Here is a 19,076-nt window from a genome sequence, read left to right as displayed (position 1 = left end):
TGGCAAAACGGAGGTGATGAGGTTGTCCTGTGCGTAGTGGCCCTGGAGCACATGATAAGTGCCTTGCTCTGTCCTCCCCTCCATTCCCAGTTCTCCCTGGTCATCCTCCTTATCCTCCTTGTCAGATGAGGCCTGGCCTTCTTCCCCCTCTGCTGCGCGATGTTGTGCAGGATGCAGCAGGCTAGCACATTGTTAGAGACCCTACTGGGGCTATTGGAGCGCCCCACAGGAGTGGTCCAGGCATCGGAAGTGCATCTTGAGGACACCGATATACCGCTCAGTGACACTCCTGGTTGCTGATTGGCGTTGTTATAATGAGTTTCTGCCTCAGTCAGGGGCCTCCAGACAGGGTTCATTAGCCAAGACGTCAGCAGGTATCCCTTGTCGCCCAAGAGCCAACCCCTCACCCAAGTGAGGTGAAAGTGCCAAGAACCAACAAGTTTGCCAGGATGTAAGCTTGCACAGTGCCAGGGTATCGGGCGCAGACCTGCATGATGTGCAGCTGGTGGTCACATGCCAACTGCACATTCAGGGAGTTGAACCCATTGCGATTAATGAAAGACACTCCTTGATGAGTCGATGCTCGTTGGGGGAACATGGTCCCATCAATCACCCCCGGACTTGGGGCATGCCAGCGATGGTAGAAAATCCTGCTGCCCAGGCATCCTGGTGCTCCTGAGGTCTCAATGGTCTGCTGCCCAGCTGCATAGGGCATCCATCACAGCATGGATGCACCTGTGTGCTGGTGTCTGAGAGATTCCAGACAGGTCCCCGCTTGGCCCCTGTTAAGATCCATCGGCATAAAGGTTCAGGGCGACTGTCATGTTGACAGCTACCAGGAGTGGGTACGCTCCTTCATAACCCCGTGGTGCCAGATGTGCCACCATCTCGTACAGGTGGCAAACAGTCTCCCTGGTTAGCTGACGTTTTCAGCAGCACAGGTGGTCGGGCTTCTCCTCGAAGGACAGGTGCTGATGTATACACGCCCCCTGTTGCGGCACTTCCTTCACATTCCTCGGCCTGGTTGGGTGGTAGAGAGACTCAGCGTGAGCCACCAATCACCTCCATGCTTAGAATGATAATGTTGTGGAGGAGAATGCTGAGACCCAGGCTATTAGAATAGATGGCATTGAGGTACGTAGGGAAGAGGTGTTGGCAATTCTGGACAGGCTGAAAATAGATAAGTCTCCGGGGCCTGATGGGATTTATCCTAGGATTCTCTGGGAGGCCAGGGAAGAGATTGCTGGACCTTTGGCTTTGATTTTTATGTCATCATTGGCTACAGGAATAGTGCCAGAGGACTGGACGATAGCAAATGTGGTCCCTTTGTTCAAAAAGGGGAGCAGAGACAACCCCGGCAACTATAGACCGGTGAGCCTCACGTCTGTAGTGGGTAAAGTCTTGGAGGGGATTATAAGAGACAAGATTTATAATCATCTAGATAGAAATAATATGATCAGGGATAGTCAGCATGGCTTTGTGAAGGGTAGGTCATGCCTCACAAACCTTATCGAGTTCTTTGAGAAGGTGACTGAACAGGTAGACGAGGGTAGAGCAGTTGATGTGGTGTATATGGATTTCAGCAAAGCGTTTGATAAGGTTCCCCACGGTAGGCTATTGCAGAAAATACGGAGGCTGGGGATTGAGGGTGATTTAGAGATGTGGATCAGAAATTGGCTAGCTGAAAGAAGACAGAGGGTGGTGGTTGATGGGAAATGTTCAGAATGGAGTTCAGTTACAAGTGGAGTACCACAAGGATCTGTTCTGGGGCCGTTGCTGTTTGTCATTTTTATCAATGACCTAGAGGAAGGCGCAGAAGGGTGGGTGAGTAAATTTGCAGACGATACTAAAGTCGGTGGTGTTGTCGACAGTGTGGAAGGATGTAGCAGGTTACAGAGGGATATAGATAAGCTGCAGAGCTGGGCTGAGAGGTGGCAAATGGAGTTTAATGTAGAGAAGTGTGAGGTGATTCACTTTGGAAGGAATAACAGGAATGCGGAATATTTGGCTAATGGTGAAGTTCTTGGAAGTGTGGATGAACAGAGGGATCTAGGTGTCCATGTACATAGATCCCTGAAAGTTGCCACCCAGGTTGATAGGGTTGTGAAGAAGGCCTATGGGGTGTTGGCCTTTATTGGTAGAGGGATTGAGTTCCGGAGTCAGGAGGTCATGTTGCAGCTGTACAAAACTCTGGTACGGCCGCATTTGGAGTATTGTGTACAGTTCTGGTCACCGCATTATAGGAAGGACGTGGAGGCTTTGGAGCGGGTGCAGAGGAGATTTACCAGGATGTTGCCTGGTATGGAAGGAAAATCTTATGAGGAAAGGCTGATGGACTTGAGGTTGTTTTCGTTAGAGAGAAGAAGGTTAAGAGGAGACTTAATAGAGGCATACAAAATGATCAGGGGGTTAGATAGGGTGGACAGTGAGAGCCTTCTCCCGCGGATGGAAATGGCTGGCACGAGGGGACATAGCTTTAAACTGAGGGGTAATAGATATAGGACAGAGGTCAGAGGTAGGTTCTTTACGCAAAGAGTAGTGAGGCCGGGGAATGCCCTACCTGCAACAGTAGTGAACTCGCCAACATTGAGGGCATTTAAAAGTTTATTGGATAAACATATGGATGATTCTGGCATAGTGTAGGTTAGATGGCTTTTGTTTCGGTGCAACATCGTGGGCCGAAGGGCCTGTACTGCGCTGTATCGTTCTATGTTCTAATCTTGTGTGTGGGCAGGACCTACAGGTGGGGGTGAGCGAGGAAATTTGTGTCTGCTGGGAGCTTAGCTGCAGTGTGATGTTGGTCCTGGGTGTGACACACAGGTGTGACAATCTGACAGGGGGCAGGGTGGATTGGAGCAGGGGAGCGGTGAACATGCAGGGCTTGGAGACAGCTGGTAGTCCTGAGGAGTGGCTAGCCGATAGTGTCACTGGTGAGGCCTTTGTCGTGAGAGGGACAGTGTGCTAGGGAGGGTTACAAATGCCACGGTGCATGTGTCCTTTGTTTGGGGTGAGCTCTGCTATTCCCCTGCTTCGTCTGCAGTGGGGCCGAGCTTCTGATGAGTGAACTGAGGAGTGGCAGCACCTGGTGAGCCACTGATTGAGCTTGGCCACGCCCACCCCGGTGATGGGTCAGCTGGGGTCTGAGGGTTTCCAGAGGGGCAGCCTGGGTGGGGCCCCAAATGACCAGAGGCTCTGTGAACATTTACAAGACAGAGTGAGCAGTCAGCAGAGTGAGCAGCCCTTAGTGTTGGGTGGGGTTACTGGGTTATGGGGATAGGGTGGAGGTGTGGGATTGGGTAGGGTGCTCTTTCAAAGTGCCGGTGCAGACTCGATGGGCCGAATGGCCTCCTTCTGCACTGTAAATTCTATGATTCTATCCCCGTAACCCAGCAACCCCACCCAACCTTTTTGGATGCTAAGGGCAATTTAGCACGGAAAATCCACCTAACCCGCACATATTTGGACTGGGGGAAGAAACCCGAGCACCCGGAGGAAACCCATGCAGACACGGGGAGAACGTCCAGACTCCGCACAGACAGTGATGCAGCCGGAAATCGAACCTGGGACCCTGCAGCTGGGTGTTACCCACTGTGCTACCATGCTGCCCCTGAAATGTTTTTTAAATGACTTCCTCCTCCTGAGAGGGTTGGAGCATTGAGGAGGCACAGAGTATACTTGGTCCAAATACATTTAAATGCATGCAAATACGGGGTTTATATGCTCCTGATGGCATGGGTCGCAAGCCTCGTTAGCGCCATCAGGGAGGGACCGGAGCATGGTGCCCGGATCGGCACTGGGCATGGACCTCGATTTTGACTGAACGCCAAATTCTCCGCCCAATCACGATTTGCGTTTCCGTCATTGCGAGGTGGAGATTCCAGGCCACTGCCTCTTACGAGTTGTAAAAGTCCAAAGTGAAATGAATACTTACCATGCCAACAAGGTCTTGTTCTGTGGGCAGCTGCTCTAAATCTCAAAATCTCACAACGAGACACATATTGGCCATCCCTTTTAGAGCTGTTGTAAGGTTGGCTGGTCTCTCCGTGCTGGACACTCTCCCACAACGTTCTGTCATGGATTAATTAGATGAAGAATCCAAGCTCCAGAGGGCCATAGGGTGCTTCGTAAACAGGAACTCCACAAGGATGGGATGACAGCCGAGCTGCTCAACCACAGAAAATCCCATTTATTGTCACACCGTTATAACTTTCTCCTTCTCTGCTGCACAGTAGGTTCCATTCCACAGGAGCTCTGGGATGCAAAAATCATCACACTGTAGAAAAACAAAGGTGACAGAGGAGATTACGACAACCACAGGGGCATCTCACTCCTTCCCATCACGGGAAGGCCTTTGCTAAGACTAAAATAACACTGGATGAAAGCAAATTACTGCGGTTGCTGGAATCTGAAACAAAAGAGAAAATGCTGGAAAATCTCTGCAGGTCTGGCAGCATCTGTAGGGAGAGAAAAGAGCTCATCTTTCATTCTCACTCCACAGTATAAATATTTCCCACTTTCTCTGTCTGTTAGCTCTGACAAGGAGTCATCGGACTTGAAACATTAGCTCTTTTCTCTCCCTCCAGATGCTCCCAGACCTGCTGAGATTTTCCAGCATTTTCCCTTTGCTAAAACTAGATTTACATCAGACACAGGAGCACAGTGCAGTTTGCCTGCCGGCATTTCCAATGCGGACGTGATTTTCTCCAGTAACAGCTACAAGAGAAGTCTTTACCTTGGCTTTTGTAGATTTATCTAAGGTATTCGACATCATCGGCAGAGCAGGACTCTGCAAGATTTTGGCAAAAATTGGCTGTTCACCAAAGCTTCTCCATCTCACCTGCTCACCTTCCATGGCAACATGCTCGGCATTCTATATTTTGATGGCTCCACTTCTGATGGTTTTAGAGTGAAGGATGGAGTGAAACCGGACTGTGCCCTGGCCCCCATTCTGTTTGGTATCTTCTTCTCCATATTCCTGACCTTTGCTTTCTCTATAGTCATGGAAGGAGTCTAGTTGAAAACTAGGTCAGACGGCAAGCTCTACAGTCTATCAAGACTCAAGCGAAGACAAAAACTTTGCATGTCCTGATCAGAGAACTTCTCTATGCTGATGATGCTGCACCCATTGCCCACACAGAAACTCAGCAAAAAAACCTCTTGGACTGTCTCTCCCATTCCTGTGACTATAAGCGTCAAGAAAACTGTGGACATGGGGCAAGGTATTGCATCTCCACCCGTGGTCACACTGAATAACACCCGCAGAAACGGTTAGCAAATTCTGGTACCTTGCGTCCACATTGACAGACAAACTGCTGAAAAACTTGATACACAGAGCTGACCCATGGGACAAAGATGATGTTTCTCAGCATCTTGCTGTATAGCTGTGAAACATGGATGACTTACAACTATCAAGAAAACAAGCTCAACAACTTCTAACTTTGCTATCTGCAGTGCATTGTGGGTATATCATGCCAGAACAAAATCATGAATGGCTCAGTCGTCACAAAGGCAGAGCCCACAAATTTGTTAGCATTCATCTTCTTCTGGCATGTCCACAGGTTGGAAGATGGTTGAATACCCAACGACTTTCTGTATGGTGAGGTACCTAGAGCCAGATGACCAATGGGATGCCAAAGCTCTACTTCAAGGATGCTTCCAAACATGACATGAGGACAATAAATATTGATTATCGCATCTGGGAGTCACTAGTTGATGATGGGGGAAAATGGCAATACCTCCTGTGGGCTGGCCTGATGACTAGTGACTACAGCAGCATGGCCAAAAATAACAACCCACATTGGAACTTGGAAGTTTCATCTGTGGCACTTATGGCAGACCTGCTTTCCAGGGATTGGCCTCTTCAGCCATGAGCAAAGGTGTGCCATGTGAAGACATCCCATCTGAAATGGATTTGTTTTCTGTGTGCCTATCATCGATTATAGACGGAAGTATTCCATGAAGGTTGGTTGGTGTCAAAAAATGGAGATCTTAAATTGATACATCTGGGGTGAAACACTAAGGTAAGGTTGTTGGGTAGCATGTTGTTGGGTAGAATGCAACATCTGGCAATGCTATACTTAATTTGGAAGTTTATACTGACGCTAGAAATAGAAGTGTTCCTGCTTGATATCTTTTATCTGGGTGAGCCAGAACATATCAACTAATAGTTCAGTGAGATGATGAAACTGGAGGAAGGTTTGTATGGATCCACAAAGACAACAAAAGTAATGCAATCCGGACTTCCGGTGGCATTCGTGAACGGAGCGGCCGCGCAGCAATGGGGCTTCCGCAGATCCACAAAATCGCGGCTTTTTTTGGGGGGGGGGGGTTTCTTGGAGGGCTCTTAAAAAGAATTAAAGCCCCGCGAAATCGGCCTTGCCTCCCTCGCCCTGCCCAGGCGCCAAAGCTCCGTTGCACGGAGCTGAAGAGAAAAAGAAGAGGAGAGACTGGTCCTGGTCAGCGGAGCAGCTGCACGTGGAGGAGGAGTGGGGATCGCAACAAGAAACTGCCTGAAAGTCGGCGCACGGAGAGGATAAGACAAAAACAAAATAATAATTTTTTTTTTATTCAACTTTTTTTTCCCCCTCTCCTGAAATTTTTTTTTTAAAAATTCCAAAAGAATCTCTTTAAAAAAAAAAAAATTCCTTTTTATATATTAAAAAAATCATTTTTAAAAAGAGAAAAAACCCCTGGGTTTTTTTTCTTTGGGGAGAATAAGAAAAATAATCTCTTTTTTGCACCAAAACCCAGGGAAAAAAAGAGAAAGGCACATAACAGAAATATGCCTGCAAATAATACTAAAGCAGGGGGACGGCGAGATGCAAGAAGGAGCAGCAGCAAAGGCGAAAGAAAAAAGCAGGAGCTGCAGCCGCGCAGGCAGACGACCCCACGGGGCGAGGCTGATGTTCAGGCGAACCAGGAAGCGGAAAAGCTGGCGAGCCGAGCAGCGGAGCAGGGACAGGACGTGGCGACCATCCCCCACCCACCACCCCCCTGCACAGGGGGAGGAATGGAGAAGCGTGCTGAAAACGGAAATAAACGCCATAAAGGAGGAGATAAAAATAGAGATAAAGGCCATGAGTGAGGCACTCAGGACGGAGCTCCACACAATGATGAAGGAGATGCTGGCGGAGACAACGGACAAAATGCAGCGAACCATCGATGGCCCGGAAAGGAAGGTGGAAACGCAGGAGAAAACGATTCAGGAGTTGGAGAGGGCCTCCTCAGACCAGAGCGACAGGATGGTAACTCAGGAAACCGAGGTGAAAAGGGTGGTAACGACCCAGGGGAGTCTAAGAGGGAAAGTGGAGGACCAGGAAAATAGATCCAGACGGCAGAATCTTAAAATAGTGGGACTGCCAGAGGGGATGGAGGGCAGAGACCCAACAGGCTACATCAACCAAATGCTGGGCAAGCTAGTGGGAAGGGAGAAATTTCCAAACCCCCCCAGAAATCGACAGGGCGCACAGGTCACTCCAACCCAGGCCCAAAGCCGGGGAGCAGCCCAGAACCATTATCGTGAAGCTGCACAGGTTCCAAGACAGGGAAAAAATCCTAAAGTGGGCCCGGCAGACGAAATCGAGCACGTGGGAAGGGAAGACCATAAGAGTGTACCAGGACATTGGGGCGGACCTGGCCAAAAGAAGGACTGAATTCAACAGGGCCAAATCAGCACTCTACAAAAGTAATGTGCAATTTGGGACGTTGTTCCCGGCCAAACTCTGGGTAACATTCGAGGGGAAGGAGCTGTTTTTTAACACCCCAGCGGCAGCGGAGGAGTTTGTTAGAGCGAACAAACTGGGGAAGGGACAGCCGCAAAGGCCATCATGAAAGCGACAGGGATAGAAAAGAAAGGAAGAATCGGAACAAAGAGCGGAGGGCAGACCGCAAACAGAGACAATAAGAACACGAACTGTACACACACGTTTGGTGTACTGCGCGGGACTGTGCTAACCCGCTCCCGGGCTCGTTCCAACTCTCAATGCAATGGGGGGGAGCGGAGCAAGGTGAACGAGGGTGAGAAAGGCGGGCAGGAGGGCGAGACGAGGGCTAACAAAAGGAGGTAAAACAGGACCAGAGCAGGGCAAGTGCTGGGAGGGGGGTCACCGTGCTGGCGACGAGGGCTAACACGGGAGGGCAGGAAGAAAGGAGGGCCGCGGCGCGCTCCTCAGGGGAGAGGGAATGCCTGGCACAAAGAGAAGGGGGGACAGGGCAGAAGGGGGGGAAAAACACAGGGGGACAGGACAGAGTGACAGGGCCTATGGGGGACAGAGGAGTCAGGGGGAGAGCCAGAACAAAAGAGAAGCAAAGAGAAGGGTGAGGTAGATAAGCAGCACAAACACAGGCCTCGGCAGGCATGGAGCAGGGCGAGGAACCAAGATGGCACCACAAACAGCCACTCGGGAGGGCTTCAGGGCGAAGGGAGACCCTGGAGTGCAGGGGCGCAGCCACGTGGCGTACACATAGCTGGCGGCCATGTAGGGTGCCCCCTAGACAAAAGGAAAACCCGGAGCCCTGGGGCCCAACCTCGTGGTGAGAGCGGCGACCGTGGCCATTTTGGATGCCTCTCTAATGAAGGGAAACCCCGGAGGGTAGGGGCGCGTCCACCAAGTACGTGTGGGTGATCCTGCAGGACCAGGGGGTAAAAAAAACCCCACCAGGATTGTTACCTGGAACGTAAGGGGACTCAACGGCCCGGTGAAAAGATCCAGAATCTTCACCCACCTAAGAAGCCTAAAAGCAGCCATAATCTACCTACAAGAGACGCACCTGAGGGTGATGGATCAACTGCTGGTAAGAAAGGGCTGGGTGGGACAGACATACCACTCATGCTACGGGACGAGGGCTAGGGGGTGGCAATATTAATTAGAGGACGAGGTTTACGGAAACCAAGACAGTTACGTCATGGTCAGCGGTGTCCTGAAAGGGACACCGGTCGTACTGGTAAATGTGCACTCTCCCAACTGGGATGACACAGAATTCATAAAGAAGACCATGGCAGAAATCCCCGACCTTGACACACACCGACTGATCATGGGGGGCGACTTCAACTGTGTACAGGACCCACTGACCGACCGATCAAACCCCAGAGCAGAGAAAAAGACTGGCATGGCTAGGGAACTAGGAGCATTTATGGAGCAGATGGGGGCAGTGGACCCATGGAGGTTCCTGCACCCGGGAGAGAAGAAATTTTCATGCTTCTCACAAGTACACAAGGTATACACCAGTATAGACTTCTTTGCAGTGGGGAAATCGGTGCTTCCAGGGATCACGGGAACGGAGTACTCCGCGATCGTTATCTTTGACCATGCTGCACACTATATGGATGTGGGATGTGAGGTTGGAGACAGGCCGGGCCCAGCACCCCACGTGGAGGCTGGACACGGACCTCCTGGCCGACAAGGCCTTCTGTCAAAAAAACATCGCGGGCCATAGGCGACTACGTTAGTAACAACCAATACGGGGAAGTCTCACCCTTCACTTTCTGGGAGGCACTGAAAGCTGTGATTAGCGGAGAGATCCTAGCCTACAAGGAAGGCAGAGATAGGGAAGAGAGGCAACAACTAGTGGACTCCATCCTGGAAGTCGACAGAAAATACTCCGAGGCCCCGACTGTAGAGCTGCTGGCGGAGAGAAAAACGCTGCAAATGGACTTTAACCTGCTATCCACTAGGAAAGCGGTGTACCAACTCCGCCAGACACGGGGGACCTACTGCGAACACTGAGACAAGGCTGACCGCCTATTGGCTCACCAGCTGAGAAAGCAGGCAGCCACGAGGGAAATAGCGCAGGTAAAGGATAGCAGAGGCAGACTGGTAACAGAACCAAAGGAGGTCAATCAGGCAATTGAGACCTTCTACCGGGGACTGTACGCCTCCGAGCCCCCAACGGGGGCACGGGGATGAAACAGTTCCTAGACGGACTGGAACTACCAGTTGTGGGGGAAGACAGATGGGGGGGAGCTGGAAGCACCAATAGACCTGGGAGAAATCATGGAGAGCATCAGCTCCATGTAGGTGGGGAAGGCACCGGGACCCGACGGGTTCCCGGCGGACTTCTACAAAACATTCTCACCAGTCCTGGCCCCACACTTAAGGGACATGTTCGCAGACTCACTGGCAAGGGGCACCCTGCCCCCCATGCTAGCGCAGGCCTCAATTTCACTGATACCCAAAAAAGATATAGACCTGACGGAATGTGGATCATACAGACCCATTTCACGGCTGAACGTGAATGCGAAAATACTCGCAAAGGTCCTGGCCAAAAGGCTGGAGGGCTGTGTACCAGAGGTGGTCGCAGAGGACCAAACCGGCTTTGTCAAGGGTAGGTAGCTCACAGCGAACATCAGGCGGCTGCTGAACGTAATAATGACCCCCTCTGGGGAGAGAACACCAGAGTTGATCGTCTCCCTGGACGCAGAAAAGGCCTTCGACAGAGTCGAATGGAAATACCTCCTTGAGGTACTGGAACGGTTTGGGCTCGGAGCGGGTTTCACCGCCTGGGTGAGGATCCTGTACAACGCTCCCAAAGTGAGCGTCCGAACTAACACCACCAGCTCTGAATACTTCCAGCTGCAGAGTGGAACAAGACAGGGCTGCCCCCTGTCCCCACTTTTGTTCGCGCGAGCGATCGAACCCCTGGCGATAGCCCTGCGGGTCGCGAAAAGGTGGAAGAGAATCCGGAGAGGAGACAGAGAGCACAGAGTCTCACTCTATGCAGATGACCTGCTCTATGTCTCGAAGCCACAGGAGGGACTGAAGGCAATACTGCAAATACTGAAAGAGTTTGGAACCTTCTCGGGCTACAAACGTAACCTGGGCAAAAGCGAGGCATTCCCAGTGAAGCCAAATGGGGGAGGGAGAGAGCTGGAGGGGCTCCCGTTCAAAACAGCCCAGATTCCGCTACCTGGGGATCCAGAGAGCCAGAGACTGGACACAGATCCACAAGTGGAACCTGACCAGCCTGGTGGAGGAAGTAAGAAGAGACCTTCAAAGCTGGGGCTGAGTCCCACGCTCTCTGGCGGGGGGAGTGCAGATGATCAAGATGAACGTACTGCCAATGTTCCTCTTCCTGTTTAGATCCATTCCGATCTTCATTCCCAAGGCCTTTTTCCAAAACGTAGACAGTCTATTCATGGCGTTTGTGTGTGTGTGGGTGGGGGGGAGGGGGTGGAGACCCCGAGAATTCCCAAACAGACACTGCAAAGAAGGAAAATCAAAGGGGGTTTGGCCTTACCAAACCTATAATACTACCACTGGGCAGCAATGGCAGAAAGAGTGAGGGGATGGGTACAAGAACCCGACACAGATTGGGTACAAATGGAGGAGACATCCTGTAAAGGAACGACCCTCCGGGCCCTGGTCACAGCAGCACTCCCATCCCCCTCAACAAGATACACAACGAGCCCAGTGGTAGCGGCCACGCTGAGAACGTGGACCCAGCTGAGACAACACTTCGGGATAGCCAAAATGTCCCCATGGCTCCCATATGCGGCAATCACAGATTTCCCCCAGCCATGCTGGTTACCACCTTCAAAAGATGGAGGCGGGCCAGGGGCACATTGACGGTCGGGGACTTCTACGTAGGGCACAGACTGGCGACACTAGACGAACTGACGAGGAAGTGGAGGCTAGCAAAAGGACAGGAAATGAGACACCTCCAAATGAAACACTTCCTCCGCAACGAGACGGTAGGGTACCCCGGGGCCCCAGAAACCACACTACTAGAGGACCTGATAGGCACAAGCAATGAGAAGGGGATCTATGTGGGAAAATACACGGACAGCTACTGGGCAGAGCCCAGACTCCACTGGACAAGACCAGGCAAAAATGGGAGGATGAGCTGGGGACAGAGGTAGGATGGGGACTCTGGAGCGAAGCACTGAGCAGGGTGAACTCCACCTCCTCCTGCGCAAGGCTAAGCCTAATGCAACTCAAAGTGGTGCACAGAGCGCACCAGATCAGAACCCGAATGAGCAGGTTCTTCCCAGAGGTGGAGGATAAATGTGAGCGGTGCCAGAGGGGCCCGGCAAACCACACCCACATGTTTTGGGCTTGCCCCAAGCTTGCTGGGCTCTGGACAGCCTTCTCCGAGGCAATGCCCAAGGTTGTGGGGGTGAGTGTGAAGCCATGCCCAATAGTGGCAATCTTCGGGGTATCGGAGCAGCCAGAGTTACACATGGGGAAGGGGGCTAACGCCCTTGCTTTCGCTTCCCTAATCGCATGCCGGAGAATCCTGCTGGGCTGGCGATCGACAGCACCACCCACAGCTGCAGACTGGCTCGCTGACCTCTCGGAATTTCTCCACCTGGAGAAGATTAAGTACGCCACCCGAGGGTCAGAGGAAGGCTTCCTGGATATTTGGGGGCAGTTTGTCGGTCTGTTCCAAAACCTGTTCGAGGCCAGCAATGAGGAGTAAGCTAATAAGAATATTTAAAAAACACCATGATAGATGAGGTACCAAAAGTCTGCGCAACCCGGGGTGGGTGCGGTGGGAGGGGGGGGGGGGGGGGGTAGGCGGAAGGAAGGTGGGGGAACCACGAGAGATGAGGGGGGGGCTACTCCCCCCTTTTTTCTTTTTTTTTTTCTCTCCACTCTGTCCGGAAAATAAAAGAAAAGCACAGCCGAAGCCAGGGGGGGGGGGGGGGGGAGCAACGGGGAAGGGGGAGGAACCATAGACCGTTCCAGAGGGCAACGAAATGCACATAGGGTCAGTTAAACGAAGGACAAACTAAACCTCTCTGTATAATAAAGGAAATTAGCGCGGGCGAGAAAAATGTGATGTGTATATATACAACTGTTTAGAAATATGGGAAATGCCAATAAAAAGATTTATAAAAAAAAGTAATGCAATCCAAGTCATTTGTAAAAGTCACTTCAGGGTAATGGCAAACCTTATGACATGGGTGTTGTTTGAATGTCTAACTTGAGAAAACTTTAAAAATAATTTTTTTTGATCTTCAGATCGAACAAGAACGTATTGACAAGATCTGGCCAAAACTCCGGGTGCTTGCTCGATCATCGCCCACCGACAAACATACGTTAGTGAAAGGTACACAATTCATTTCAACAACCTCTCCTAGCCAATGCTGAACTCTCTAAACACAGAACTGTTTCTGCATTGTAGTGGGTTGGACTTATTTGTTATTTTCTGACTGATTTGTTATGTGTTATAAGTAAGACAATGGTAATCTGGTCTTGTGGGCACTAATTGTTTTTATTTGTGTTTTGTTTCAATTAACATTGGGTCAGCATGCCGACAAGATCCATAGAATTATGGCCAAGGGATTCTGCCTTGGGTGCAGGACTGCACTAGTTTTGTAAAATGAATTATTTGCTCCTGTCTCCCTACCCTTTTTTTGCTAGTTTAATGGTTGAGTAGACAAGCTTTTTTTTAATGATAAACCTATTTTTAGTTATATTAGTAAAGCACCAGGTTACTACTATTAAGTACATCAACGAATATTCATTTTAAAAAGTTACTTTCTGATATGCTGCTTACTTGCACTGGTGATTTGGGCACACATAGTTTTGCCAGTTAAGCTTTTTGCTCCAGTTTCTGCTCAAACCACTTTGCATATTGCCAAAACGAAAATCTTTCATAAACCAGCAATTATGAATATAATTTAAAAACAAAATTTTTCATGTAAAAAACATTCCCGGAACTCACTGATTTCAAAAGAGAATTAGATGGGCATTTGAAGGAAATAAACTGGCAGGGTTACAGAGAGTGAGTAGGGGCATCATGGACTAGATGGGCTGAATGGTCTCCATGTGTGTGGCAAATGACTTTGAATGACTCTAATTTATAGTCTGGTACAATTTTACCAATACAACTAAAATGGCTTGGCTTATCTTACAAGTAAGACATTTTTAACAAGAGTGTTGATTGACCACTTTTTTAAACTAGCGCCAATGATTACAGAAACCCGATTTGCAGTGGGCAAAATTTGCAATGTTATTTTACTCTGGTTTGACAGATTTTGGACAATTGCCCTGAAAGTATTTTTTTCATCTATAGCTCTGGGGTTTCGTATTGCAATTCTCTGTGTATGCAGATGATTCAGAGTTACCAACGAAAATATTGAAACAATTGAGCTATTTGGCTAGTTTGATTTAAGGTATTCAACTGCAGGAAAATTGGCAACATATTGCAGAAAAGTATATACAACACTCAGAAAAGTGAAGTAAATTGCACATGTAATATTGCGCATGCAGTTGGTTTAACTTTAACCATCTCTCTTAACTGTAATCTCCCAGCCTCATTGTTTTGGTTTTTACCCCACGTTTGTTCACATTCCTGTTGGCCCTGCCAGAGAGTAGGTGGTTTTGAGTCACAGAGATCTATGATTGGATTCCTGATTTGAATAGATGATCTTCACTTGGATAGTGACAATTTTTATTTCTAAAACATATATTTAATGTTCATATATTTAATGTTTCACGAAGGTATAATTACACAACATGAATCTGGAATCTGTAAAGGGCGAGGTTAGGCGTGAGTGACCAAATACTTGTTCAAAAGTTTAAGTTTTAGGTCTGAAAGAAGGTGAGGGGAATGGTGACGTCTAAGGAAGGAATTCCGGATCTAGGTTGCCGAAGGAACAGCAGGCAACAAGATGGGTTGGGGAGGAGGGAGGGGGGGCGGGGGGGGGGGGGGATTAGATTCTGACCGTGGTATGGGATAGGACCATAGAATCCCAGGCAGCACGGTGGCACAGTGGCATTGCTGCCTGCGGCGCTGAGGACCTGGGTTCGAATCTCGGCCCTGGGTCACTGTCCGTGTGGAGTTTGCACATTCTCCCTGTGTCTGCGTGAGTTTCACCCCCACAACCCAAAAAGATGTGCAGGATAGGTGGATTGGCCATGCTCATATTGCCCCTTAATTGGAAAAAAAAAATTGGGTACTCTAAATTTAAAAAAAAAGAATCATAGCATCCCTACAGTGCAGAAGGGTCTGTACCGACCCTGTGAAAGAACGCCCCATCCAGATCCACTCCCCCACCCCTCCAACCCCATAATCCCACCTAACCTACACATCTTTTGGACACTAAGGGGCAATTTAGCGTGGCCAATCCACCTAACTTGCACATCTTCGGACTGTGGGAGGAAAGCAGAGCACCCAGAGGAAACCCACGCACACACGGGGAGAACATACAAACTCCACACAGTCACCCAAGTTCAGAATCAAACCCGAGTCCCTGATGCAGTGAGGCAACAGTGTTAACTACTGTGGCGCAGTGCCACCCTTTCTTTTTTTAAATAAACTTAGAGTACCCAATTCATGTTTTCCAATAAAGGGGCAATTTAGCATGGCCAATCCACCTAGCCTGCACATCTTTGGGTTGTGGGGTCAAAACCCACTCAAACACGGGGAGAATGGGCAAACTCCACACGGACAGTGACCCAGAGCCGGAATCGAACCTGGGACTCACTACTCCACCGTGCTGCCCATGCCACCCTTTCAACAGCAGCATTGTGGACGAGCTGTTGTGATTGTCAGGGAATTTTGACAACCATTTTGAAAGTCGACAGGATACAATCGGGTATACTGCTTCCTTCCTTATAAATAGGAACATAGCAACAGGAGTAGGCCATTCAGCCCCTCGAGCCTGTTTCACTATTTAATGAGATCAGGGCTGATATATGGCCTAACTCCATATACCTGCCTTTGGCCCCCATCCCTGAAGATCTTTGCTTAAGAAAAATCTGTCTATCTCAGATTTAAAATTAAATTAACAACTGACAAATGGATTTACGTAGGGTAGGATAAATAAAAACATTTGCTGTTAATCATTGGGGCCACTCAGGTTCTGTCAAAGAATTTGTGAATTGTTTATCCCAATCTTCAGAATGTTGAAATTTGCCAGGAACTTGAATAAACAAGCATTAGAAAGAAACCTGATGGTGCAGCAGTCAGAATAGATTTTCTGTTGTCCACATTAATGAGTTTCATCTGTTATACTGATGGCTGCCTGCATGCAAGATTTTAATATTAAGATAATTACAATGAAATTAAAGAGTAGTTTATATTCAATTGCTGCCAAATTGCACATCGGCTGTTGTTGTACATTGAAATGCAGAGCTCTGAAAATGTTCAGACTCCGAATTGTAATGCAAAAAATGTTCACAACAGACGCATGATTGTTGCACCTCAGAACCTTATTCCGTGAATAAAAGACATGTTGTTCTTGTTCAGATCTTCAACGGGTAGACAATGATTAAAGCAAATTACTGCGGATGCTGGAATCTGAAACAAAAACAGAAAATACTGGACAATCTCAGCAAGTCTGACAGCGTCCGCGGAGAGAGAAGGAAGGTAATGTTTCGAGTCTGGATGACTCTCGGATCGGATCTGAGTCAGCCAGACTCGAAACTTCAGCTCCCGTCTCCACAGATGCTGTCAGACGTGCTGAGTTTGTCCAGTTTTTTCTGATTTTGTTTGAAGTAGATAATGATGTCATTTGAAAGGCATTTACACCTATGCATTATGACTGCGGACAAGCTTCCACCCTTCATACCTGAAAGATTACATAGAGAACAAGCAGAACTACACTATCTGAAAGTTTGGCTTTTCCCCCAACCTACCTGCCAGTCTGAACAGAAATCGGGCATTAGAATGAGGAATATATGTTGTTCTGTTGGCTGATGAGTGATCAAGAGGCCAAACAGCATGTATAGCACCCAACATTTCAGAAAAGAATGAGGGTCAGGTTAGTGTGCAACATTATATGAGCCTCAACAAAGATCAAAGCTGACACGATGCCAGCATTACCCACAGGAAATTGCTTTTCAACGAACTATTTCCCAAAAGGGTAGTGATAATCTCAAATTATTTCTGGGCCAACACTTGTTTTATAACAGCTTTCTCTAAAGTAACACAATTAACAAGTGAGTATGTTATGAAGATTCCTATATTACTGTTTGTCTTCAATATTAAGTTCTGTGGGGAATAATATGTTTTTTTTAGCGTAGCTGGAGAGGTGTTGGGTTTAAGAGGTCGAGTCCAAGTTCCTGTAGGAAAACATATTGACCTGCTTTAGCTGCAGGTTCATAGGTACAAGGATTGCTGCAAACACCAGCACAGAAGTCAGGGGCAATTGTATTTCGAACCTTTGCAATTAAATCGGCTTCTGGGTCACTTGCAAGGACAGTTTACCAGTTTGATTTATCCAGATTATTTTGTGCAGTATCCTCTGCTGCTCTTATACAAAAGGAATACTTAACGATGTAATTTTCATTCCCATCAGTGGAATTATCTCTGTTCCATAGAATTCCTGCAGTGCAGAAGGAGGCCATTTGGCCCATTGAGTCTGGACCGACCTTCTGAAAGGGCACCCTCTCGAGGCCCACTCCCCCGCCCCATCCCTGTAACTCCACCTGACATGCACATCTCTGGACACTAAGAGGCAATTTAGCATGGCCAATCCACCTAATCTGCACATTTTTGGACTGTGGGAGGAAACTGAGGAAACCCACGTAGACACAGGGAGAAAGTGCAAACTCCACACGGACAGTCACCAAAGGCCAGAATTGAACCCTGGTCTCTGGCGCTGTGAGGCAGCAGTGCCACTGTGCTGTTCGTGGCACGTTTGCTCTGAAGTTAAATGTGCCACTGCACGTAGGCATGTAATAAAATTATACGGTGGTTTTCTAACCACCGTTTTTCAGGTAGGCTGGGAGAAGTATAGGCTTGTAAAATAATGGTGGAAGTTATGGGAAGGAAGCTTGACATCTTCCTTGCCATAGGATATCACTAGAAGTGGGAAGAGAAGTGCCAAGGCCACCCATTGACTGGAGATTGGTAGCCATTTACTTGTATTACAAGGCGGATTAACTGAAAACTCCTCACCCTGCCAGCCTTTTACCAGCATTGGGACCGCCTTCATGTTGCATGGGGAGATCACTAGGTAAACCATAGTGGCCTCCCAGCAGGCGTGGCAGGCAACCATCATTTCTGGGCACTTCATGGCCCTGCAGCTCCAGTGCCCCTGCTGAAAGTTTCATCCCCCTCCTATTACAGGAGTTTGCCAACTTGACCCTGGCACATTAAGAAAACTAGTTCTTAGTCCTTCGAGGGCACTGCGGTATTGAGGAGGACTCTCCTTCCACCTCTATCACTATTAATTCCTTTGCCAGTCACCTTAAAACGGTGTCCTCTGGTTCTCGACCTCTCCACCAATGGAACAGTTTCTCTCTACTTACTCGACCCGGGCCCCTCATGATTTTTAATACTTCTATTAAATCTCTGCTTAACCTTCCCTTCCCTAAAGAGAACAAACCAAGCTTTTCCACTCTGTACATGTAACTGAAATATCCCATCTCTTGAACCATTCTCGTCAATCTCTTCTGTACCCTTTCCAAATCCTTCCTAATGTGTGTTGCCCAGGTACTTCAATACTTCAGTTAACGCCGAACCAATGTTTTACAAAGGTTAATCATAACTCCCTTGCTTTTGTACTTTATGCTTCGATTTATAAAGCTGGCAATATTATGTACCTTTTCAGCCATTTTCTCAATCTGCTCTGTGGCCATCAATGACGTATGCACGTATTCTCTCAGGTTACTCTGTTCCTGCACCCATTTTAGAATTGTACCTTTATATTGCTTCTCCTCATTCCCCCTACCAAAATGTATTAATTCACACTTCTCTGCATTAATGCCTGCCCCATTCTACCAGCTTGTTTATATTCTCTAGGATTGTATCCACTATCCTCCTCACAGTTCTTATATTTCCAGGTTTGGTATAATTTCCAAATGTTGAAATAGTGCCCTGTACACCCAAGTCTAGGTCATTGATATACATTGTTATGACCTCCTTGGAGATCTGTAAACCAAAATAACTAAATTTACTGACCTATCCCCAAATAGAAAGATTACCAGACAATAATTCACTTTTTCTAATTTTTATTTGAATGTGAGTCAGAATCAATGTAAATTAACAGGCAAATCACAGTTGATACGAACTATAAATTACACATGGAATAGCAGTTACAACAGAGACTAAGTTAGTGGACTGCTCACTCCACCTGTATGGTCCCCATTTTAGCTGCACAGTGCTTCCAAGTCAAACTCCGG

The 19,076-nt window shown here is 48.3% G+C and overlaps 1 protein-coding gene across 16 annotated transcripts in view; it reads left to right on the top strand.

The window, feature by feature from the left end:
- The window catches only part of atp2b2 (ATPase plasma membrane Ca2+ transporting 2), a 1,245,322-nt gene that overhangs the window by 1,144,900 nt on the left and 81,346 nt on the right, over window positions 1-19,076 (top strand). For all 16 annotated transcript variants that reach the window (XM_072472614.1, XM_072472624.1, XM_072472623.1 and 13 more), the window contains one exon: window positions 12,963-13,050. In XM_072472614.1, coding sequence (XP_072328715.1) covers window positions 12,963-13,050 — 88 coding nt within the window. The remainder of the gene's footprint in view (window positions 1-12,962; window positions 13,051-19,076) is intronic.

Source organism: Scyliorhinus torazame, chromosome 13 (genome assembly GCF_047496885.1).
Source record: "Scyliorhinus torazame isolate Kashiwa2021f chromosome 13, sScyTor2.1, whole genome shotgun sequence".
NCBI classification, from domain to species: domain Eukaryota; kingdom Metazoa; phylum Chordata; class Chondrichthyes; order Carcharhiniformes; family Scyliorhinidae; genus Scyliorhinus; species Scyliorhinus torazame.
The sequence above is the reverse complement of the archived record's forward strand: the minus strand, read 5'-3'. Positions and strand labels throughout refer to the sequence as shown.